The 26,540-nt window shown below is 38.9% G+C and overlaps 1 protein-coding gene across 11 annotated transcripts in view; it reads left to right on the top strand.

The window, feature by feature from the left end:
• The window catches only part of LOC134224617 (protein sprint), a 49,235-nt gene extending 27,830 nt beyond the window's left edge, over window positions 1-21,405 (top strand). For 10 of the 11 annotated variants that reach the window (XM_062704035.1, XM_062704029.1, XM_062704030.1 and 7 more), the window contains exons 13-16: window positions 19,787-20,232; window positions 20,476-20,847; window positions 20,911-21,109; window positions 21,171-21,405. In XM_062704035.1, the coding sequence (XP_062560019.1) occupies window positions 19,787-20,232; window positions 20,476-20,847; window positions 20,911-21,109; window positions 21,171-21,313 (1,160 nt within the window). In that variant the 3' untranslated portion in view covers window positions 21,314-21,405. Of the gene's footprint in view, window positions 1-2,064; window positions 3,332-19,786; window positions 20,233-20,475; window positions 20,848-20,910; window positions 21,110-21,170 lie in introns of those variants that run through there. The other variant, XM_062704039.1, reaches the window with a different exon arrangement.
• Window positions 21,406-26,540: the final 5,135 nt, after the last annotated feature.

Below are 26,540 nucleotides of genomic sequence, written 5' to 3'. Positions count from 1 at the left end.
TCGCATACCCTTATACAGAACGGACAGAGGTAGTTGTTGACTTTGAGTTGTTTGCAATTGGCGCTTCTCCGCCTCTGTTGTAAAATTCCATTGATGGATTTTAGCAGCAAAGACAATACAATTGCTGCAGGTAGGCAGATCATTTTATGATAGTTCTTGGCTTCCGAAAAGTTTCCATTGGTTGTTTCCGTTGGCGAAAAAAAATGCCGCTTACGAGGAAAATTTCCACAACTAAAATTCCAATAGTAAATTCAATTCAGCAGAGTTATTTTCCCAAATAAAAATCAATCAACACTAGTTTTATGTCAAAGACAGAGGATTTTGATATCTGTATTATGAGTAGAATGTAAATAATGAATTTAAAATAGTTTACCATTTTATCACATTTTCGACCCGGGACGTGATAATCTCGATTTAATCACGTTTTCGACAACTCTATAAAATTTCTAAAATTTAGCCGTAAATAACATTGCAAACAACTAACGATTGAGGAAAATACTGCACCTGGTAGTGATAAAAACGAGATATCACGTATTACTGTATTTCATTTAATTCTCAACAATTTGCTTACGACAATCGAAAAAATTAATAAAAAGCTTGAAAAATATTTCCTATTCGAGTGAAAATGATACAAATGTTATTATTTATTGTGCTCTGGGATTTATTTTGCTCAAGCCGGTGTTCAACTATAGATAGTGGAATATATAGATGAGCGAAGATAAATCCTCTGTCTCCAAACGAACTGTCAAACGTGGCTCCAAACGAGCATGACGTCACGATTTCAATGGAAACGTTAAGGGCTGTGACGTCATATGTGCGTGTGCACGGGCAAAAAAATCGACTCAGCCATGCTTTCGCTCATCTATAGATTCTACTATCTATATGTTCAACGACAATGTATTGGGCTGTTTTGATAAATTGCTTCGGTTGCATCAGAATATGCCGTATTTGTTTACTAGGCGCGACAACATGTGTTGCACGCGTTAGTTGGCACATGCTTATCGGCTCTCCTTGCAGAAATCCTGCGTGCGCTGCAATCACACAGAAGGCAGCACTATTTTCCTCGTATCATGTAAGTAGGCCACGTTATTTCATCATGCGGAAACTGTTTACCTGATATGGTAAAGGATCCTAGTAACCTTTGTACCTGGGATCGTCTTAAAGCGTAGAATGAATTTCGCCTCCTTTTTGCGCCTGCTTTGTGGGATTATGGGATGGTCAACTAATAACAGATTGATGGAAACACATTTATGTTTTCAGTTCTTGCGTCTTATTCAAGGTAAGATAATCGGTTTTAATTATAGTGCTAGGCAATGAAAATTTTTTCAAATTTTTTGATTTACATTCTAGTTGTTGGACCGGTCCATGGAATTAACATTCATTTGGGTGTGTGTAAAACATGCATTTTATGCGCAATGTTGTTGCATGATATGGACAAGTGATTTATCCGAAATCAATTTTTACCCAAATGCCATACATTCTGTAACAGAAAACTAAGACATAGACAACTACCCTTTATATATTTTTCCAATATGATGCTAATTGCACTTAGAACGTGCATGAGCATGAAAAAGAGAATTGAAGAAAACAGAGATTATCATGCCAGCAGTTTGGCGCCAAACGGAAAACTGAATGAACAGGCAAACGATCGCTCCGTCGTAGGTAAACATGGACCGTAAACCGTCCAAGGTCATCGTTTTCTTTCTTCCGGGGCAACGGTTGTGGCGTTCTAAGAATTTATTCTCCGAGACGCATTTCCCATTGTTTGTCGTAAGCGTCCGGCGGCATTTAGGGCAGCCGATCGTCGATCGATAGTGCGTGTGCTGCTTGTTTGATGATTGATTGTACAATCCAGTTTGTGCAAGTCCGTAGTTCCGAAACAATCCAATATCGAACCTTGTTGACAATTGGGTTCCAATACGACGTACATACTTCTTATTCCACGAAATTACCTGAGAGCATTTACGGAGAGGATTCGTTAGCTGTTCGATGTATTGGTTAGCAGGAAAACAGAGAACATTCCTCTATTTTCTGCGGCGGTAGTTTTGCTGGATGAGTTTCCGATAGGAGATCGATCAGTCTTTGAGTTGAGTCGCGTCTGAACGGAGGTCTTTCTAATATGGTGTGGATTTCGAAATTTTAGTACGAAATCAATCGCGTTGATGAGTCGGTGCCAATACGATTTTCTAGCATCGAATCAAGGTGTTGTTCTGATGAGAAACTTTCGATTTCGTCGATTTGTGCAATCAGGAAAGAATCGTCTCTCTATAAGTCATGAAGTGGTTCAAAAAGTTGTCGCTCGGAAGGTCCGCGAGCCAGAATGAAGCGGGCTCTATACTAACGGATACTGGCACAGAACACGAGCGAGAAACGAATGGATACGCTCGAGTAAATTTCATTCCAAACAATCTACCGTGCAATTCGCGAGTTAGTGATGCTGCAACAGGCGGTAATCGAAAATGTAAACACCAAGCTGATAAAAGTCAAGATCGTTTGTGGCTGCCCGGCGTTGGCGGTTGCGTCGTCTGTAACCAGTTGGAGAAAGATAACAGAACAGTCGCAACGAGGCTCGGCACAACTGGTGATAGTGTTGCCGGCAGTGACGCGATCTGTGGTGTTGAATATGGGCTGAAGTCGATCCTCATTGCATCGTCTTTAGAGCATCGAAACTATAACGCGACCTCCTTCAATATCATCAATGACGACCAGGCAGACGACGATCTCGATCTAAACGAGTACGTGTTTGTGAATGAGCTGGAAGATATAGACCTCAGCGATTACGTTTTTGTAAATGAACAGGACGCTACCAACTCGTTCGATCCGGAACAGAAACCCTTGGAATATCTGCTCCAACTGGGTTCAAATATCGAATATGGAATAACATTGGACCAGATTCAGCCACCACCGAAACATAAACAATCCACCAAGGCGAAGGAGCATCAGAAGGGAACAAGCATCGCCATCCAGCACGTCCATCTGGATGTTTTGGATGCTCTGAACCGATCGTTGATGGGGCCGTTGCATATCAACCCACCGGAACCTGCGTCCCCTCCCAAGGGGACAACAACGGTGCGAGCGGCCTGCAGTATGACCCGAGAAAACAGTGCCAACGTGCAGGCACATTTTGGACTGAACGACGCGGGAAATATCATCATTGACGTGGGTCACATCAAGGAGCTGCGGGGCGAAGGGTTCTATCAGAAGAGGAAGTATCAGAAAATTTTCCAAAAGCTGGAATACGCGGACGAAGTCAGCGAGGCTACGCGATTCCACTCGACGTGGAAGCAACTGGTTAGGAAAATTATGCTTTGCTTGCGGTGCATGGCAAGAGGTGAGTCATTAGTGATAAAAGGAGGGGTCTGATAATTTCTCGCACAGTGATAGAAATGATTCAATCGATATATTACTGATTGTGTTTTGCAATTTAAATGTCCTGCTTGCAAGAAGCAACATTTCAATCTTATTGTTAAATTGCCCGTTTATTTGTTTTATTATTCGAGATAGATCTCTTCAAGACTTGTTGTGTATAATCGGGTTTATGGCCTTGCAGTGGATTATACAAAGTGTAGCTATACACGATTGCAATCAAAATATATATTTTGATATATTTGGTTAGTAATTTATTTGTGAAATGACTCTATTATTATCTTTTATTTCATAAATTAAACATGATTCGTATTTTGAGCTGGATTCAATGGATCAAAATTAATTTCTTGTTCTAATAATTAGTGTAACTGTACCAATAGTAAATGTACTAGCAAATAGACAGAGTAGCATATTTTTTGAAAATTACTTACAGTGGAGGTAAATGTATACTTTGTTTCCCACATTAATGCAATCTCTTGATTTGTTCATGGGACTTACCACTACTGGTACAGTAGTTCCATTATAGGTAAAAGGAATTCAACTTCATTGAGGAAAATCATTGTTTTAGTTTTTCGAGTAAAATCAAAGATTTCCAATTTCCACTGGAAGTTCTTTAGGAATTTTCACGAAAAATACTTTTAAATTTGCACGGAACATTCTTCGAAATTATTCTGAATTTTCAACGGAAATGTTCTAGAATTTCCACGAAAACTATTTCTAAATTCTTGCCCTGCACCACGTGGGCAAAGCTTCTCCTACGCATCGTTTAGCTGCAGCTGCTTAATAGCAGTTTTGAGAGGATGACTTGCCCGTTTCGTTACCGGCAGTTCGGCTCTTCGATCGAGTCGCATTTGCAAGCTTTTTAAACAAGTCGCCCAAGACTACTTCGGCGCTGTATGTTTGTATTTGCAGTGACGACGACGATGAGTTGCGCGCGGTTTGCATGCGGACAAACGGGATTGGAGACGTCGTTCTTGCGTTGTTGCTCGGTGGAAGGCTGGTTTATAGGTTTGGTCAGCCAGACGGTTCGATCTGACTAGCCGGCTTCGGCAACTCGGGAAAGGCCTCCAGCAATACTGGTGGTGGACCGATATTACGCTGTTTAACCGGTCTCTTATATGAACCTGCAGTTTCTTGATTGGCACTAACAAAATGGGCCAGTGTGGGCTTGCTCTTTGCAGTGTTTGCATGAGAAAATCTGTCACTAGTAGACGATATACGACTGCTGGCCATCGATCCCCGAGCAGGAGCGACGATCTTGATAACAGAAATTGGTATGAATTAGCCTTGCATAAGAGGTAAAATACTAAACAATAATACCAACAATTAATATGTAAAATACTTTAGGCATAACATGCTTAGGTATTTCAATACCAAACAAATAATAATTTGTGATGCGTTTGGTATTATAATAACAGAGTATGTTATGCCTGAAGTATTGTGCATATAAATTTTTGGTATTACCATAACAGAATAAGGTATCCATAACAGAATGAGGTAATTTCTCCTGCTCGGGTCGTGACCTGCAAATCGAATTTTCGTTGAATCAGACAACCATGTGCCGCGTACCAAACTCAAACCCATCATCCCACCTCAAATCGCGCAGCGAGATCACTTCATCGAACGCATTGAGGCGCACGACGATCTTTTCGTTGGGAACGTTTTCCGACTAATTATGTAGGGTTAAGGCAGGCGTTGTCGTCATAGTCTCGAAAAGCAATAAAAGAGACACAGACGATGGACGGAAATACCTACCGTGTCCCATCACTTCCATTTTTCATGGTTATACGGAGCTTGTGCTTCTCCCCCGTAATATCCTCTTCGTAGTTTTTGTCGTGTTTGTCCTCGATTCTTGTGTGCGAGTATCAGGTGTTCAATCATGACTTCTTCAGCCCCAAAGCCAAAGCCATTTACCTTCTCGAAAGACGGCTTCACTTGGAAGTGTGAGTAATCTTATATCTAAAGTATTGTCTCTCACCGCGGATCGGACAGATGAAAAAAAGACACTGGATTTATAACTCGCTTGACTTTCGGAGATTGTAATCGAAAATATGTCTGCTCGTCTTAGAAACTGAGCGGTAATCTATAAACTTCTTACTTATCACTTTTCACTTTTATTTTTCACTTTTCATACATTACTTTTCACTGTTCACTTTTAATTTTTGATTTTTAATTTCTCACTTCACTTTCCTCTTTTCCTTTTTTTTTACTGTTCACTTTTCACTTTTAACTTTTCACTTCTCACTTTCCACTTTTCTCTTTTCATTTTTCATTTTTTACTTTTGACTTTTTATTTCTTTCTTTTTATTACTTTTCACTTTTCACTTTTTACTTTTCATTTTTCATTTTTGGCTTTTCACTTTCTATTTTCATTTTTCATTTTTCATTTTTCATTTTTCCTTTTTCATTTTTCCTTTTTCATTTTTCATTTTTCATTTTTCATTTTTCATTTTTCATTTTTCATTTTTCATTTTTCATTTTTCATTTTTCATTTTTCATTTTTCATTTTTCATTTTTCATTTTTCATTTTTCATTTTTCATTTTCATTTTCATTTTCATTTTCATTTTTCATTTTTCATTTTTCATTTTCATTTTCATTTTCATTTTCATTTTCATTTTTCATTTTCATTTTTCATTTTCATTTTCATTTTCATTTTCATTTTCATTTTTCATTTTCATTTTTCATTTTCATTTTTCATTTTTCATTTTATTTTTCATTTTCATTTTCATTTTCATTTTCATTTTTCATTTTCATTTTCATTTTCATTTTCATTTTCATTTTCATTTTTCATTTTTAATTTTTCATTTTTAATTTTTAATTTTTCATTTTTCAATTTTTCATTTTTCAATTTTTCTTTTTTCATTTTTCATTTTCATTTTCATTTTCATTTTCATTTTCATTTTCATTTTCATTTTCATTTTCATTTTTCAATTTTCATTTTCATTTTCATTTTTCATTTTCATTTTTCATTTTCATTTTCATTTTTCATTTTCATTTTCATTTTTCATTTTCATTTTCATTTTCATTTTCATTTTCATTTTCATTTTCATTTTCCATTTTCATTTTTCATTTTTCATTTTCATTTTCATTTTCATTTTCATTTTCATTTTCCATTTTCATTTTTCATTTTTCATTTTCATCTTTCATTTTCATTTTCATTTTCCATTTTTCATTTTTCATCTTTAACCTTCATTTTCCATTTTCATTTTCCATTTTCCATTTTTATTTTCATTTTCCATTTTCATTTTTCATTTTTCATTTTCATTTTTCATTTTCCATTTTCATTCCATTTTCTCCATTTTCCATTTCATTTTTCATTTTCATTTTCATTTTCATTTTTCATTCCATTTCTCCATTTTCCATTTTCATTTCATTTTCCATTTTTCCATTTTCCATTCCATTTTCCATTTTCATTTCTCCATTTTCCACTCCTCCATTTTCCATTTTCATTTTCATTTTCCATTTTTCATTTTCATTTTCCATTTTCATTTTCATTTTCATTTTTCATTTTCATTTTCATTTTTAATTTTCATTTTTCATTTTCATTTTCATTTTCATTTTCATTTTTCATTTTCATTTTCATTTTCCATTTTCATTTTTCATTTTCATTTTCATTTTTCATTTTTCATTTTCATTTTCATTTTCATTTTTCATTTTTCATTTTTCATTTTTCATTTTCATTCTCATTTTCATTTTCATTTTCATTTTCATTTTCATTTTCATTTTCATTTTCATTTTCATTTTCCATTTTCATTTTCCATTTTCATTTTCATTTTCATTTTCATTTTTCATTTTCATTTTTCATTTTCATTTTTCATTTTTCATTTTCATTTTCATTTTTCATTTTCATTTTTCATTTTCATTTTTCATTTTCATTTTCATTTTTCATTTTCATTTTCATTTTCATTTTCATTTTCATTCTTCATTTTTCATTTTTCATTTTTCATTTTTCATTTTTCACTTTTCACTTTTCATTTTTCATTTTTCATTTTTCATTTTTCATTTTTCATTTTTCACTTTTCTCTTATCATTTTTCACTTTTTGTATTTCATTTTTCATTTTTCATTTTTGGTTTTTCACTTTTTATTTTTCATTCTTCACTGTTCACTTTTCACTTTACATTTTTCATTTTTCACTTTTCACTTTTCACTTTTCATTTTTCGCTTTTCATTTTTCATTTTTCACTTTTCACTTTTCGTACTCCATTTTTCATTTTTCACTTTTCACTTTTCATTTTTCATTTTTCAATTTTCAATTTTCAATTTTCACTTTTCACTCTTTATTTCACAATTCTTACTTTTCGCTTATTATTCGGCCAAATGACCATTCAACCTAATTGCCATTCGGCCTGATGACCATTCAGCCCATTCTTGGCCCAGTACCACAATATTGGATTTAATATCAGATACTGTTCACTTTTCACTTTTAACTTTTCATTTCGCACTTTCCACTTTTCTCTTTAATTTTTTATATTTTACTTTTGACTTTTTATTTCTTTCTTTTTATTACTTTTCACTTTTCACTTTTTACTTTTCATTTTTCACTTTTTATTTATCATTTTTTGGCTTTTCACTTTTTATTTTCATTCTTCACTTTTCACTTTTTACTTTTCACTTTTCATTTTTCATTTTTCATTTTTCATTTTTCATTTTTCATTTTTTCACTTTTCATTTTTCATTTTTCATTTTTCACTTTTCACTTTTCACTTTTCGTACTTCATTTTTCATTTTTCACTTTTCACTTTTCATTTTTCAATTTTCAATTTTCACTTTTCACTTTTTATTTCACAATTCTTACTTTTCGCTTATTATTCGGCCAAATGACCATTTAACCTAATTGCCATTCGGCCTGATGACCATTCAGCCCATTCTTGGCCCAGTACCACAATATTGGATTTAATATCAGACATAGTGCCGCCGTATAAACGTGGAAGAGATTTGATTCAAATTGTCATTATTTTTTAATGAAATTTCAGAAAACGCAAAATTTAAACATTAAATCCCGGCAAAAATGATGTTTGTTAGCTCGGTTTCGGAAAATTATTTGCTGATTTTCAGCAACTTTGACAGCAATCTCAGCAAAAACATGTTTGCTGGGGCTTGGCTGTGCGAATCTCGGTAAAAGTTCAACAAATTGCTGAGATTCCATTAAAAAAATAAGTGTCTGTACTAAAATTTACTGTAGATTGTGATTTATGACAACAATCACAAGAAACCAGTTGATGAGAACGATCGCGCGATCTGCCGAAATATTATGTTCTGCATTGCGCGGTCGGTAATAAAGTTAATCAGTTCAGTGCGTTGTACAGTGCGTGTTTTAGTTGTCGCGAAGTAGTTAAGATATCGAATCAGTCTTCGAGAAAATACGTTGCTTTTCCGTTTTTGTATCATCATGAATATGGCGTCGTTCAAAAGAAATAATTAATCGCTTACCAAGGCGATTTCCAATATATTTCCTTCCCAACTAACATACTATTCCTTTCTAGTGCGCTCATGGAGATGCAGAGGATTCTTTGGTCTCTTGTAGCAATGAGTGTCGAACTAATTTTCCTCCTCTTATCCTAATTGACTGTGATGACGTGGCCGGCATCGTTATTGGTCTTGAATTAAAGAAACTCCGTACAGCGAGAATCGCTTTCTAGTCCCGAGAAAACTATTCAATTGGTGAGCTGTGCATTATTTGTTGTTTCTCGGCCAATCACGACTAGCAACTACGATGGGTACAGTCAATCAAGCTAAGCAAAGCTATCACTTACAAGAAACCAGTTGATCAATAATATCCAATCAATGGTTTCAGAACTGAATGGAAACTATTATGTCGTATTTAACCTGTTGTAGATTGCAGTGGAGAAACATGAGATGAATTTGAAATTCTATGTCTTGGGGCCAATACATGCAACAACAATATGCCTAATTGATTTAATAATGCTCATACTACCTGGAAAAATCCTGGAATTATCAGGGAAATCCTTTTTTTCTTGTTAATCATTTGTTTATTAAGGCTCAGACGTTTCTTAAAACTTTACGGAGCTGAATACAATTAAAATAAAATTACTTATTAATCTTGCTTGAACTCTTCCTTGGCGGAGCACGTTCGGTAGATCCTGACGAAGCGAATTGAGGTCGACGCTGGCTTGCCTCTAGCTATCGTGTCTTTTCCTTCATAGCCACCTTGAAGTCGATGACCAGCTGCGAACTGTTGGGAATTTCGAATGTCCTTTGGATGTATTTGTCATCGATATCCGGTCTCTGGTTTTCGATTCTGTTAAATGCACTTCCACGATTTCGTCTTCTGTTAAATGCACTTCCACAGTTTCTGACTTTTTTTTGTCAGGTGCGATGCTCATTCCGTGAGCCGGGTTCCGATTTTTCCTCGTAGGACAGATGTTTCGACGATGTCCTGTCGCTTGGCATAAGAAGCACGCGTTCTTTAAACCGCCGTGGAAAACTTTTACGCTTCGGCAGTTAAATTCGATTGACGGAGGCACTTCCTTCTCCATTTCCATGTACACGCCTCTTACACCAGTGTAGACATGGTCCAATCCCAGGTTAGGGGGAAACTTTTTGCGAATCGTACGATGCACTTTTCCGTACTGGTTGAGAACCGCTGACAGTGCGTTGTCTCTCGAACACTCAAAGGTAACGAGTATTACCTCCCGCTTCCGAGGCTCCGCATTTTTGGAAAAGAAATTCTAACAACATCACAGCCTCCGAAATAAACTTGATGCAAATGCTTCGGTTTTCTGTCAGCTTGTAAATAGCTTTCACATGCGCCAAATCTCATTCCAATTGCTTTACGAGATCAGAAATCTCTACCGACGATGTTCGAGGTGAATCGATCGAGAAACGCAATTCGTGCACAGTAGAAAAGCAAACGACCCAACGGTGCGCCTACTGACTGGTGCAGAACAGTACCCCTAGTTGTTTGTAGTATGTTCAAAATGTGTAGTGTAGCAAAGTCTCTTTTATTCTTTCGAACGTGTTCCTTGAGTGACCTTTTCATATTTTAGGTTGTTCGCGATACGTTTTTGAAAAACTGAACAATCGACTCGTCTGCTCGAGTGAAGAAATACGAATGAATTTTGAATTTTGTATCGGTGCGGAATGTGCTAGCTTGGTGTAATGTGGCTAGCTTGGAGTTTGACGCTAACAGCTGCTGTTCCAGCAATTGGATTCGGGTTGCATTTACGTCTGTAACTACTATTCAAAATGTAGTAAACTAGAACTTGCTACTTTTCTTCATAGGACCCATTTACTCATCAAAGCATACTCGTCAATCGATCCAGGTCGTCTAATCACCTTAGACAAGGATCTAGCAAAGTAACGTATGGATAAACTTCTGTCCATATTTACTAACTTGGGTCCTGGGCTGACTGAAAGATCTCCATCCTGAGCGATGTCCAACTATCGCCTTAACCTGTTGTCAAGATAGATTTCGCTCGATTTATATCTTGATTTCGATATTTTTTTTCTTTATGGAGGCTATGTCGTCATGAACCTCTGGGTCTGCCTCTTCAGCAATGTCCACTGTCCACCCTTACGTGAGGTGTGGCCAACCCAGCCCCACTTCCGTTCCCGAATTTCAGTTGCTATCGGCCTCCACTGACGGAACTGAGCTGGGACACGTGACCCACCGAATTGAGTATGATCAGATTCGCGAGGGAATTTCTAAAGCAACTTCTATTGAAAACTTAAAAAATTTCTGGAAGAATTGCCAAAAAAAATTTTCTAGGGATGTCCAAATATGTTACGAAAAGAATTTCCAATGAAATATCTAGAACAATCTCCTTTAGGAATTCCAGAAGTAATTTCCAAAGAAATTTGCGAAGAAATTTAGTAAAAAGTAAAAAATCGTAAAGGAGTTTCCGAAGTAATCTAAGGAATTTTTTATAGGAATATCCGGAACAATTGCTTAAGGTGTGATCTAAAGTTTTATAAAGAAATTTCCAAAATAATCCCTAAAAAACTCCTAGCAATTAAAAAAAATGAATCACTTCCAATAGAAGGATAAGCGTTGTAGTGGAGCTGTAACTATCTAAATTATTTTGCCATAATATGGCCGTTCAGTGTACATCATGTTATAGTGCATGATGGGTTTCATCACTAACATCGGTTTGACATTTACAGAATCGCTACTGCGGCTGCTAGGTCCAAGCAAACAAGATATTGATCACGCGCACGGGGGCGACCAGGGTTCTTATATCAGGGTTCACTCACTTTTACAGTAGATGGGAGAGGCTAGCGCGGGGGTGAAAAATTCATTTTCAGTGCAAAACCTAAACAAACTCGGTGGCTCCCCTTATATAAATCCAAGATGGCTGAATCATGAAATTTGCATACTGCTACACCTGTTTGTATTCACCTTGGGGGCGACATTAGCAATCCTTTACTTCTGTTCTTCTTTTAGTTTTGCATCAACTGTATTTCCGAATGAATTTCCGAAATGAATTTTCAAAGGAGCTGCTCAAGGAGTTTCAAAACGAATTCCTTAAAATATTTTTGAGAAAATTGCGAAAGTAGTTTCTAAAGGACCTTGTAAATGAATTTACAAATGAATCTTCAAATGATTTTCTCATGAAATTTTAGTAAGAAGTTCTGAAGGAAATTCCGTATCAATAAGAAGTTTTCTCTAAAGAAATAACCGAATTTTAAATCCAAAGGAATTCCTTATTTAAAAAAAAATTTAATGAATTCCCAAAGAAAATCCTACAGAAAATTTTCAAGAAATTTTAGAAAAAAAATTTGAAGGAATCAAATTTGCGGAGGTACTTCCCAAAAAAAATCTCATGAAATTTTCGAAGGAGTTCCTAAAGGAATTTCTGAATGAAATCCCGGAGGAAGTTCTGAAACAATTCTTACAGTTCCTTCTTTGAAGGTATTTTGGAATTCCTTTCTGGAGGATTTTCCAATAGAATTCCTGCAGGATTTTTTGGTTGAATGGCTGAGCAGTTCCTAGAGGTATTTCTCAATCAATTTGCAAGAAAAAATGTTTTGAGGACATCAATAATTTCTTTTGATAAATGTTTTTTCGCAATATTCACTTGTTTGAATTGGATATTTTTCTGCAAACATCTATATACAGCACATTTGTTTTTACCTGGAAATCAATGTAAAACACCTGAAAAAAAAACCTGGAAAATTTGGGGAATTTTGTAGCCACCCTGCACTGTAGAATCTACTCGGTGAACACGAAGGTTCTTCCTACACGCTGGTGGAGAAAACGCTGATCGACCGGCTGAGAATTCGTGGTGTGGCGCAATCACTACGAGTTGGAGCCTCGCGAGTCGAGAAGGGATAATATGCTCATCTCCGCACGAGGAGCAGCACAACGTTTCCTCATCAAGAGTGCCCACACGGTCTATCACTTAAATAAAGGAAAAAAAACCATAGCATTCACTACCTGTGACGAAAGTTCTGAAGCAGTACAGCTACCTGCGAGCCCGAGTAGCATAATTTTGACCGATTTAGTTGCAGCAACTCATATATGACTGTATTTGGTAATACAAAAGTCACAGTAACTCTTTTACGACAAGTCTACTGCTTGGGAAATGTTCTTTACACATTTCCGTGGCCTTTTTTTACAGTCTTCGACATATTTACATCGTACAGACTAAAACTTAAATGCTAATTCGCGACTTGAAAACATCTCTACTAATATGGAAGTCATACAAATGATAAACATTATTAAAAGAAATACAACAAGCATCAAGCGGATTGCTCTGTCCATATTGTGTTCGTTGTGCTGAACGTCTGAAGAATTCACTGCGGCGTATCGTCCTTCCGGGAGCGTTGAAACGGAGCCTTTCCAGAAGTGCGGGACAGTCGATGTTACCTTCAAGCATGTCAGTAATGAAGAGCCTTTGGAGCAAGGTTCTTCTCTCTCTAAAAGAAGGAAGATTTAGACGGTGAAGTCACGAGTGTTGCGTTTGATCACGTTTGATACGCTTTAGCGGTCACCGATGAAATATGCTCAGCGAAGCGTAGTTTGCTATCTAAAATGATGCCCAGGTCTTTGACTTGAGAGACAAGTACCAAATCCTTGGATTGTATCAAGTAGTTAAGAGCAATTGGAGAGCAAAGGCGAGTGAAGGTTATGAGGTTGCATTTCTGTACGTTAACTTCCATTCCATTCCTACCACACCAATCCAAAATTATATTAACATCCGCTTGCAATGCGCAGCAATCCACCAGTGATGATATATGACTCGATAGATTTTTAGGTCGTCTGCATACATGATATTAGACGACTTCAATTCGTTGCATAGATCGTTGACGAAGAGTACAAAGAGCACTGGCCCGAGATGACTCCCTTGAGGAACGTCTGAAGTAATGTGAAATGGATCCGACATAACTGTTCCGAGTTTTACGGACGCGCTACGATTGTGAAGATACGATGCAATCCAATTAGTAAGCCAATCAGCTTAAGTTTCTCTACCTCTAACTGATGAGAAACTCTATCAAAAGCCTTCGAGAAGTCAACATATACCGCATCAACTTGCTGTCGTTTCTCAATATTATCGATTAGCCAAGATACATGACTCATCAAATTAGATGTCGTTGAGCGTTTCTTTACAAAGCCATTTTGATCAACGTCGATTATATGCTGTTCCGCCGGGTACAAGAAATCCAGAACCATGCTCTCGAAATCCCTCGATAATATCGAACATCATGAACATTTCCAGATTTATGGGTAGGTGTAACTTACGCCTCTTTCCATCTTGAGTGGAAAGAACTTTTCACAAGCGAGCGATTGAACAGCAGTGACGTAGGTAGAGCAAGAGTGTGTGCACAATTTTTAATGAACGATGGTCCGCTTGTCCGATTCAGGTCCCTTAGATCCATCAACTTCTTGTAGTTTTCTGCATACGCCGCGTACTCCAAAAACATTCAACGGAATGTTGAGATCGAATTCCCACAGACCGTTCAAGTACTCTTCAGACAAGGGTGGTGATTTATTACTTAACACACTTTGAAAGAATGACGAGAAAAGGTTTGCCGATTCGTTCAGAGTTGTTGATGAAACTTGGAGATAGTTTAATACTGTTTGAGGGATCCCACGAAAAGTCGTTCGATTTCGCAAATAAGACCAAAACTGCTTCGGATCGTCCTTGAAGCTGCTCGAATACTACCATCGCAGAGTAGCACATGGGAATGTGGAGTCTGCCGTGAACGAAATCCGGCAGAGAATCAGCATCCAGAACCTGCGTGCAGGGTTGAAGCGGATGGAGAAGTCTTACATGTGCTGCAAGGTAAAGAAATGCCGAACGAGGACACCGAGAATGGCTCCATTGCTGGAGTCGCGCGTCATGCCGAGACTACAACCGTTCAGCCACACCGGGGTAGACTTCTGCGGGCGGGTCACAGTCACAGTCGGACTAAGGAGCGGTACATATTTGTGTTTACTTGCACGACTACGACCACCTTAAAGTCGCTAACAGCCTGACAACTCAAGCATGTTTGATGGACATCCGAAGGTTCGTGTGCCACCGAGCGACAAGTGGTTAAGCTCACGTACGAAATACAGTCCCTTCCCGATTTTGACAACACCCGTTTTTGGAAATATTTTCTTCCCGATTTTGGCAACAATCTCAAAAATATTATTTTTATACTTTTTTAGAGCTAAAATCTTTTTATTAGTGTTAATAGGATAATTGTAGCTAAAAGGGAATGGCATTAGGGTTTATATAGGAATTATGGGCTCTTTACGAATAGTGGGCACTTGCACTTTTAGCACCGCTCATTGCAAACAATTTCTAGGTAGAATATTCTGTAATTTTTTGCTTGTTTTTCTTTGTTTCTATTTACACTTCCATCATATAACCAGCCCACCTTAGAATGTTGTATTTTACTTAGCATTAACTATTGAGAGCCATTTCATAGAGTTTATGTTCAGTGTTCTGGCTCTTTACCAAACCCGCCATAATAGGTTCTTTTCTGTTACAATTCATGGTAAGCCATTTTTCTCCGTAAGCTGTTTTCCTATATATTGAGTAATAACCCAACAATTTTGTTTAAAAGAAACTCATTGTTTAAATACTACGCAAATTTGTCTCGCGATTAATTTCATACTCTAAGCTTTACCAGTCTTCTGATGTCACGATCGAGTAGTGATTTGAATGGTGTTTGTAACGAGCTTGCCGTAGGTTGTTCGGATAGAATGAACTTAACGAGGAGAAGGTCTAGTTGCAAGTGGCTTCTGTATTTTTCCAAACTTCTTAAGTTAACTTAGCATCTAGGAAATAATGGTTGAACGAGGAGTGAGCAAACGACGGTCGGTGTGTTTAACAAACAGCGTGAATGCACATGGTGCTTGTTGAGCACATGTGGTAATAATTTGGAGGTTTCATAATAACGAACAGTAAATACAATACGTGTACAATTGGCCTAGTGAGACCTTCTCATTAGGTCAAGTACGGGTGGTCGGAATTTAGGCAAATAACTGTGTCGGATTGAGGAAGTGTTTAATTTATGGGTTTGTGCAAGGGTACACATTTTATACATGTTTGAAATATGAATCTTAGTGTGGTGTTGTATTACTACAACATGTTTCATTCCAGCATGTTTCGATTCTAGCATGTTTGAAGGCTTGGTATAAATCGCACCTTCCACCCATAGTGTTGATCGAAGGAAGTACCTGAGTATAATAATAATATATCCCACGTGATGGTTGGTCTGCTTCGGTATTAAAGTGTCACCGTAGTGGAGTGCCTCCTGTAAAGCTCCCATGAGATTGCTGGTGGCACTATAGCTGCTTGTAATTGTGCACAAGTAGTGCACTTTAAGAGTCTCGTTGTCCTCATGAATCAATAGTCGTCCCCTGAAATAATGCTTTATGGAGGGCCGGGGTGTTGGTTTTAGTGAGTCGAGTGTAGTTGACCCTGCAGTAACACTACCTAGGTTACACTTTACTCAGGTGCCTGAATGCAGATTTCCTTTACCTTTTTTTCAAAACAAAAAAAAAACAAGAAAATTCATCATTTTCTGTAATGTCGCCAAGTATTGTGTGCCGGACTGCACTCTTAAAAAAACACAAGAAAGTATGCCTCCAAAAATACCCATGCTTCATTATTATGATCTCTGTTTTGCTGTACGTACAAGTCCTGTATATTCAGTACTTCATCTAGACTTCGCAAATCATCTTCAACCTGATTGATCAGTCGACGGATGAATTGAACCCGACGGATGAATAATGATAACATCAAATATGGTAGAATGACTATCTAAATTCATATGAGATGTCAAGGTAGATTAAAGTCAACACTTCAATGGATTAAATTGGAAACGTCAGAAAAGACATGTTTTTTAACCACCACTAATTGTTGTAAGGACATGGCCGACGCTTCTTATAATCTCAAATATTATACAATATTTTAAATTTTATGACGAAACTGGCAAATCGGTCACATTGTCGTTTGATTGCCATTCTCGCGTTTGTTCCACTTAAAGTTCTACTATAATCATTGATAATGTCGCAAAAACGTCACGAACACAAAAAAAATGAAATTTTATATGAAATTTTTTTCCCGTTTTCGGCAACATCCACATTTTGGCAACATAAAAATCCGGTCGTGTTGCCAAAATCGGGAAGAGACTGTAGATGAAATTGACCGGTGAACATTCAAAAGGTGATATATTTTCTTGTGAAATTGAATGATTTAAAATGAAATATTTTTGTTCTGGCCAATTTATCTGTTAAGACAGTGGTGCTCAGCACTTTGGGCGTTTTTTCCCTTAATTTACTTCTCACACCATAAAAATGAGCTTAACCCATACAAATTAGCACTTGGTCGAAAGCTTTCAAATGTATCTATCTGCTGAGGGTAATAAAACGGATGATGGTGTTAAATTCACTCCGTACGAAACGATCAAAGCAAAACAAAAGTGCGGCCCGCGTGCCGCAGGGTAATTTTACTTTGATCAAGTCGTACGGAATGATTTTACCACCAATATTCGTTTTAATATCCTCTGCTGATAGATATATTTGAAAGCTTTCGTCCAAGTACTAACTTGTAAGATGAAAGCTCATTTTTATTGTGTGATAAGCAAATTAAGGCAAAAAACACACAAAATGCTGAGCACCACTGTGTTAAGAGGTGAACCAGCGTCTAGGCTGAAAACCTCATTGATAATGAAATAAAAAAAAATCTGTTCACTCTAATGTAGTAATTCAATTGCCGGACCCTGTAGTTCAAGTTTACAGTAGTTACCACATAGAAATTTGAATACAAGATTAGTTTCATGTATCTTAAATAATTTAAGATCCACAAATCATTAGTACAGGTAATATTACACGGTATTACGGTGTTATTTCAAATCTCGGCACTAGTTTATAAAAGCTTGATTTACAAACAACTCTGCGCGCGTGAAATAAGTTCAAGTTCATGATCATAATAAACAGTATATGCATAAAGGAAAATAACGACACAATCAATAAACCGTAAATCAGTTTATTTTTCTACAATCTCAAATGAGCGTGCATTACGGCATGTGTGATTGTTTGCACAAAGCGAGTCTTATCTTTACACACCGCAATTTAGATGCAGATTGACAAACTACTGATAAGTGAATGCACTACCTACCGCCAAGCGCGAAGTTTAAAAAGGCGATTCAACAACGTTCCGAAATCAGTGTAAACAATTTTGCATCGTTTCAGTAAACGAAGTTAAACAAAAATAACAAAATAATATACAGTGAAGTACCTGTTGCACGAATTTCCGAGCAACGAACAATGCAACTCAATACCGAACTAACCAATATTTTGCGTCAATTATAGTGGAGACATGACAGATATTTCGGACAGGGGTCGATTTCATTCACGGGTTAGAAAACAATGGAAACTACATTATGTTACTAATACTCTACTCTCCATACTAAATTAACTATTTTAGAGGAGCGCCACGAAAGTGCTTCTCCTTAATCAAAAGTTTCCATAAAGGCTCCTCCAGATCTAAACGACTAAATTTCATCTCCGCGATGGCAACAACTAGTCGCCGCGATTCTATCGTTGGGTCGCTGCAGGAAATGTTGCATTCACGTTTCCATACCAACGGCGACCAAATCGCAGTTGCCAAGCGATAGAATCGTGTCGCGTGTGTTTGGGGGAACTTCTAAAGTACACACCCAGCTACACAACTTACTGCAAATAATCAGACAATCATTCGTATTCACACATGTATAAAAGTATTTAAGCACAGATTTTTTAGTACGTTTGAACAATCATGTCAATATTGCATTATGTACAATCAATACTTCTAACAGCGCCTGCCTTACATTCAATATTTGACTAAAGTGAGATGTTCTGCAAAATTAGTTTCTAATATATTCCAACTGAAAACTCATGAACATATTGTAAAACAAACTCATAAAAATGACTTCAACCTTGAATAGAATTAGGTGACTTGCTGTTTCATAACGGGTATGTAAACTGAGTCAATCCGGTATGTCCAGGATCTAGGCTAAAATTAGTATGTGCCCGTACGCGTCTAAATCACAAGCAAACTTGTGCACGAAGATGCCACTTGCGTGCGTGTATCCCGGAACAAAGCTGGTCACACGTTAGACACTCGTTTGCGCAACGATTAGCGCTTAGTGACTGCCATAATTCCTAAATGTTCATAAATCACAGCCCAACTGCCCACACCAACCCTCATCAAAACCATAAGCCAGAAAGTTAAACAACGGGGCGATAGTGATATGATGAATATCTCGCGAAATCCCTCGACAACGCGTCTCACCAGTTTCATCACGACGACGAAGCAACATTTTTCTTCGTTTACGCTTCTCCGTTTGGCTGCGCGGCGTGTCCAAGCAGGCGGCGTAGAGACGCTCAACGTATTTGACAAAGTCCATAAGACGATGCGTCACACGTGGTGATGCAGTAGTGTAAATAATTGGCCTACATTGATTAGCTCCGCAATTAATAAGCTCTATCAAGAGGGCAAAGCGTTTCAATAACCACACCATGCCTGTTTTTACGTGTTTGATGCATTTTCTTCGTAGGTTTTACTCATTGGATCATTTGTTTGAGAAACTGCATATCCATTTTACACAATTTCGAGAAAACAACAAAACATTGTTTTTAAACAAATTGGCACCGAATCTTTTGATACAGATCAATAGTTTTTGCAAAACTCAACATCCTGGGCACTTCCAGTTCGAAAACTGTATATAAGTGTATATAAGTGTATTATGTACTTTTTTTCATATTTTTTTGTCAGAATACGCATTTTTGAACAAGGATTCGGAATATATAAAAATCTCATTTTGACCAAAAATGTCACATTCGTAATTTTTTACTACATCGAAATGCAGCTCAAACAATGATCAACAATTAATTCAGTAACTTTTAAACCTTAATACCAACCGAATAAAAACAATTGGTTCATGTAATAAGATGTTATCTCCTCTAATTTCTTTGCAGGCCACCCTCGCAACAAAACTGTGTTCAACGGTCCGGGCGAGTCTATCGGAACGTACGCCCTATCGCTGGCCGATGACACCGAATCGACCTTCTCGCGGAATATATCCAACTTCATATCATGCACCAAAGAGTCGAAGGCCGCTCCGCAGGTCGTGATGCGGAACATGCGACAGTTCATGAGCGGCATGAAGAACTACCTGGTCAAGCACGGCGAGGGCGAGTTCGCCAACGAGGTGCAGAAGGCGCGATCTCAGCTCAAGTCGGACGAATTCCTCAATCTGGACTCGATACTGGAGGAAGTGATGCACCGATTGGTGATTCTCCCGCTGCGGGAGCACCTTTATGGGCTGTTTGTGGATTACTACACGCAATCGGGAGACATTCAGCTGCTGGTGGAGAAAGTGAAACAGGCCTGCGGGCGGGGACCGTCGGTGTTTGGAATCAAGGTAAACAAACAAAACGTCTCACATTCATCGGAATTGATGATGCCACATGATTGCCCAGTTGCATAAGATTGATTGAAATGTGGTTATCTGCGTACAATCTAGGCCATTACGTTTTACATTGTTGCAGTCCCATTGACTATCGACCGCATTTCATCGAATAACAAGGCTCCATAGTATATTAGTTGATTCACATTTGTGTACCGAACGTAAACATCAGATCTTCTATTTCTCTCTCTCTTTCAGAACAACGTAACTCCGCCGAGTGCAAGTGCTCTCCGACAAATCTCTGCCCTGTTTGTGCGTCTTCAGGAAACGGAACTGCCCCTCGAGAAGCTGGATCTTCTCCTGACGGCCGTGTCGACTATCTTCGAGGCCACGTGCTGCTGCAACGGCCAGCAGCTCAGTGCGGACGACTTTCTGCCAGTATTAGTGCTAGTGGTAGCCCACTGCGGGTTCATTGGGGCCGAAATCGAAGCCGAGTACATGTGGGGTCTGATACAGCCATCGCTGTTGAGCGGCGAGGCCGGGTATTATCTGACAGCACTTTGTAGCGCGGTTCACGTGTTGAAAAACTTCTCGCTGCACGACCACGAAGGAATCTCCGGTTCAATTGAGGTGAGATTGACTTTTCGGGGTTCAAATCTGCGAAATACTGATTATTTGTTCTTTCCATCACAGTGGAACTCATCAACTCTTCCGGAGTGCTCATCCGTACTGAGGGTAATAATTCCCGACGAGTATAACGGGTCCATCCAGACCCGCACGTTGCCCATCCGACCGCACACAACGACAAGGGAGGTGTGCCGAATCATAGCTCACAAGGCAAGGATCACCAACGCCCAGGACTATGGTCTGTTCAAGTTGATCGATGGGGAAGGTACGATATTTTTCGATGAATCGAAGCAAGCTTTGTAAATAAACATTTTTCATCTCCACAGAAACCCTTCTGCAAGACAACGAGTGCCCGCAGGATGTGCGGATGGCAGCATGCGGTAAACACTGCATGATAGCCTACAAACGGGTGGATGCGAAAATCGCGTGGCCTACTGCAATGCCAACGAGTTTGACTGATAATCAATAGCGTTAGTGGTAGCGTTAGTCTTTCCGATAGCAAGCTAGCATGTGAAAATATACAAAGACGTTTTTTTTTTATTTATTTGACCAATCAGAAAATATGAAGCATTATTATTTGTTGTGTACTGATGAATCTGCGTGCGTCTTTGGTAATTTTCTGCAGGGATGCCAGATATACAGACATGTCTGTATTTATACAGACTTTTGATCTTGCATACAGACATCATGCAGATTACAGACATTATACAGACTTTTGATTGATGTTACAGACTTTTACAGACATTTGTTATCTTTGGAGGAAAACCAAAGCAGAAAAAATCATGAAAAACTGAGAATCTCCGATGATGATTCCAGTATAAATTAAAACCTAATGTTGCTTCTGAAAACATTATGTAGGAAATCCTGAGAGAACAACACCAAAGAAAATCGAATCAATTTTCTTGAGTACCCCGGAGTTTTTCGTTCGGAGTTCTTGAAGTAGTTGAAGAAGTTGTGCTAAGGCTTATCACTCTGGAATGTGGAGATAGCGCTGGCAGAGTCTACAAGTACGAGGATGTGTTCCCTGGACGGGTAGATGACGGTGCCTTCAGCCGAAAAATGCGCTACATATCTGGGAGGCGTTCCGAAATAGTGAAACCGGTCCCAGTGACCCCAATACCGACTCCACCCATCCGTAAACCTGTGTTCATAGTTGTGGAAATATATGTGGCTCAACCACCGACCTTCTAAGAGTCACGGAATTGTCACCCCTGCGGAAATTGCAAACTATTTATATTCACCGCAGGCCATAGTGTGTATTCTCCTGCAGTGGCTGCCGTTAACGAGCCGGCTAGTGGCAGATGGCCGCCAGCGCACGGTGGCAAAAATGCAGAATGCCAGCTTCGGCACAGGTAGACTCGGCTGGTGTTGCGAGTAACAATTCTGAGGCGGCTCGAACGTATAGGAATTGAAGGACCTCCTGTTGTTGTTTCGATGAGGATGAGACATTTTGAAACAAGGTCCGAACCACGTTGTCTCTGGTCCGACAATTTATTTTGAGTTCGTGGAAGTGCGAAAGGAACGAGAGGCTCCGATCCATGGAGACTTCGAGAACTTCCAAAATCTTGTTGATGGAAATGGGTTAGTCACCCAACCAGCAGAATGAGGAAGTGTTCTCGAACGCATTTGCTAGTTGTCAGAGTCTACCAAGTTCCGGACAAAAGCAAGGAGGTTGCTGGAAAATCCCCATTCTTGCCACTGTTAGAAGTCCTGATGAATGCCTTGGAAATGTTCTAGATCCGCGTGCCTGCCGTTGTTGTAGGCGTTGTGCAGTACATCTTCCAGATATGCGAAGTATGTGCCCGTGCCGTATTCCGGGCGGAATGCTTGTTAGCGAAAGCCGAACCTATTATCGACTTCTAATTTACAGCCGCTGATTTACATTTACAGGATTGCAAATCTTTCCACGGCTTTGGAGGCCAGTACATTGTGACATCTCGAGAGGAAATGTTGTTTTTGTGGATGGGTACAACGAGGCTTTTCCGCCATTCATCCGGAAAAATTCGATCAGACCAAGCTTGGTTGATCAACCCCAGAGCAAGGTTTTGGTGGAGTTGTGAAAGTTTTTGATGATGAAATAACCAACCATATCGAAACATGATGATTTTCTATTACTCATTGAGAGGGCGAAGGCAGCTCTGAGGCGGAAAATGCAGAATTGAAATTGGCGTTTTGTGAATTCGGGGAGACTTGAAAGACGGAGAGTGGCCGCTGAATCTCAGGTGGATAATCGCCAACGTAAACTTAATGAATTACAATTATTTGTATTATACATTATTAATTATTTCATGGAACGAAAACTTATTCCGAATTTCAGATTATTGAAGTCTTGATATTCGATGATATCAAAAATGTATGGTTTTGAGTAATTTTCTATTTCCAGTATACCTCTGAAGCCCTATACAGACAAATACAGACATTTTACTGAGATTAACACAGACATTTAAAAATTGTATCTGGCATCCCTGATTTTCTGCACTAAGCTGGTGCTCAGGTTAATAATGAAATACGAACATCATTGGGAAAAAATCGATTTGGGAACGACGGCTTTGGTATTGACAGTTGTTCAATTATTAACACGAGCATTGGCTTATTGTCGAAAAAAAGAATCCAAAACCTATGGTTTCAAACGCGCAGAATGCGTGGTCCTAAATGTGTGTATAAAGTTCTATCTTGTCAGGAAAGGCACCACGTTGTGGATAAGTGTAAGGATTGGATTTTTGTGACTGTGACTCTCTATTCGTTAGTGACGTTTTGTATCGACCCCATCCAAGTATGTATACTTAATTTTCACTCAATTGTACGTAGGGTGATTTTGATAGATGGCCAAAACGTAGGCAAATTGGGATGTAAAGTGCGGTAATATTCCATCAATTATTATTTGTTACGAAGGAATGTAATTTTCGGTATTTTATTTTATTTAGGGTGCTTTTATGTTTTTCAATGTACTCTTTAGTACACTTAGTACTGTACTTACGCTGAGTACATTACAGGAATATATCGCTACCAAAAATTCGCCACAACCAAGCCTATTGACTTAAATATGATTTTCTTGACTTTGATATGACCATTTTTGATAATGAATTTTATTCACAGACCTGTGTTGAACATAATTTTAATTTTTGATGAAATATCTAGCAATTTTGCGAGTCGTCCCTAACTTTCGACTTACAAAACGTCTCTGAGTATGCCCAATGTCCATTAGGGTGCCAATGGAAAGTATGGGAAAAAAATTGTCATCGAATTTCAAAAAACGACATTGCTCACAAGTTTTATCACCCTAAAATATTACCCCATGCAAAATTTGAGCTCAATCGGACATGATTTAGGGGTGCCTAAAATTCATCAAAGTTTTGAAATTTTCACCCATGAAAATTTTCCCAAGGGGGGGACCAAAGGAAAAGTCGAAAATACAATTTTTGTTTTTGAATTTAAAAACCGGACGTTACGCAAACATTTCCTAAGCCCTAAAATATGCCCCTATGAAAAATTTGAGCTCCATCGGACATGATTTAGGGGTGCTCAAAATCTTGCTATCAAAGTTTTGAATTTTTTGTAACTTTGAAAACTTTTGAGATCAGATTTACGGAGAAAATTATCAGATTGCTAGGCAATGTTTATTACATTGAGGTTTATTTTTACGCGGTACCGCGTAATTTTAAATAGAGAATTTTGATAGCAAGATTTTGAATCCGGTTTTTAAATTTGATGAAAAATTGTTTACGCCATAAGATTTTTTTTCAAAGTCCCAAAACAGTCGATTTTTACAAAAAAATAATTCTCAATGTTTCATGCATTTTTAATCCTCGGGCATCATAAAACCAAAAAAATATTTCCCCTTTGTGAGAAAAAAAAATTAAATTTTTAATAATTTTGAGTACCCCTAAATCATATCCTATTGAGCTCAAATTTTGCATAGGGCAGCGGTTCTCAACCTTTTTCTTGAGAGGTACCCCTTCGCACCTTTGCATAAATTGAGGTACCCCCTATTTATTTTTTTGGCTGTTAAATGAAATCAAGTGTAACTCATAAGCTGTATGAAAAAAGCAACTAAAAATTAACGGGGTATTGCAGTTTGCCTTGAAACATTGCCGATAATCACACTTTTTTATTGCGTGTGCACAGTTGCCGACTTCTTTTTCTCGAATCCCACTAAATAATATTATTTACTGATGGAAATAATTATGAAAACTACACAACTGGCAACCTTGGCCATCATTTAGAAGGAGAAAAGGCAAGAAGTTGCAAAATGCGAAAATGTCAGAAGAAAATGTTCAAAACAAAAGCACGTGGTTTTCACACCGTTTGCTTTCGTCTGACATTTATCGATGTCAAAATCCATAGTAATCGACACAGTCACACTTTTGATCACAGTTTGGAACCGTCACAGTTTCAAACTGTGTTGTTCGATTTAGTGTGAACAGCGCAATATATGACTCTCCATAAAGTTGGCTGAAATTTTCGTTATTCCGAGCTCTTGGAGAAAGGCTTCCGAGCCTCTTGGAATACGGCTTTCGTGCCACTGAAAAACAGGCTTCTGGCCATCTTGAAAGGTCGCCTCTGAGCCCCTTGAATGTTGACTTCCACGCCTCTAGAAACATGAACACCGAGCGCCTTGAAGAGAGGTTTCCAAACCTCTTGAAAGTAGGCTTCAGAGCATCTGGTAAGAAAGTTTCCGAGCCTCTTGAAAAGAGGATTCCGGGCCTCTTGAAAGGAGGCTTCCGGGCCCCTTGAAAGGAGGCTTCCGAGCCTCTTGGAATACGGCTTTCGTGCCACTGAAAAACAGGCTTCTGGCCATCTTGAAAGGTCGCCTCTGAGCCCCTTGAATGTTGACTTCCACGCCTCTAGAAAGATGAACTCCGAGCGCCTTGAAGAGAGGTTTCCGAGCCTCTTGAAAGTAGGCTTCCGAGCCTCTCGAAAGTAGGCTTCAGAGCATCTGGTAAGAAAGTTTCCGAGCCTCTTGAAAAGAGGATTCCAAGCCTCTTGAAAGGAGGCTTCCGGGCCTCTTAAAAGGAGGCTTCCGGGCCTCTTGAAAGGAGGCTTCCGGGCCTCTTAACAGGAGGCTTCCGGGCCTCTTGAAAGGAGGCTTCCGGGCCTCTTGAAAGGAGGCTTCCGGGCCTCTTGAAAGGAGGCTTCCGGGCCTCTTGAAAGGAGGCCTGGGCCTCTTGAAATGAAGCTTCCGGGCCTCTTGAAAGGAGGCTTCCGGTCCTCTTGAAAGGAGGCTTCTGGGCCTCTTGAAAGAAGGCTCCCGGGCCTCTTGAAAGGAGGCTCCCGGGCCTCTTGAAAGGAGGCTTCCGGCCTCTTGAAAGAAAGCTTCCGGGCCCCTTGAAAGGAGGCCTCGGGCCTCTTGAAAGGAGGCTTCCGGGCCTCTTGAAAGGAGGCTTCGGGCCTCTTGAAAGGAGGCTTCCGGGCCTCTTGAAAGGAGGCTTCCGGGCCTCTTGAAAGGAGGCTTCCGGGCCTCTTGAAAGGAGGCTTCCGGGCCTCTTGAAAGGAGGCTTCCGGGCCTCTTGAAAGGAGGCTTCCGGGCCTCTTGACAGGAGGCTTCTGGGCCTCTTGACAGGAGGCTTCCGGGCCTCTTGACAGGAGGCTTCCGGGCCTCTTGACAGGAGGCTTCCGAGTCTCTTGAAAGGAGGCTTCCGGGCCTCTTGAAAGGAGGCTTCCGAGCCTCTTGCAAGGAGGCTTCTGGGCCTCTTGAA

The sequence above is a fragment of the Armigeres subalbatus genome, chromosome 3 (genome assembly GCF_024139115.2).
Source record: "Armigeres subalbatus isolate Guangzhou_Male chromosome 3, GZ_Asu_2, whole genome shotgun sequence".
NCBI classification, from domain to species: domain Eukaryota; kingdom Metazoa; phylum Arthropoda; class Insecta; order Diptera; family Culicidae; genus Armigeres; species Armigeres subalbatus.
The sequence above is the reverse complement of the archived record's forward strand: the minus strand, read 5'-3'. Positions and strand labels throughout refer to the sequence as shown.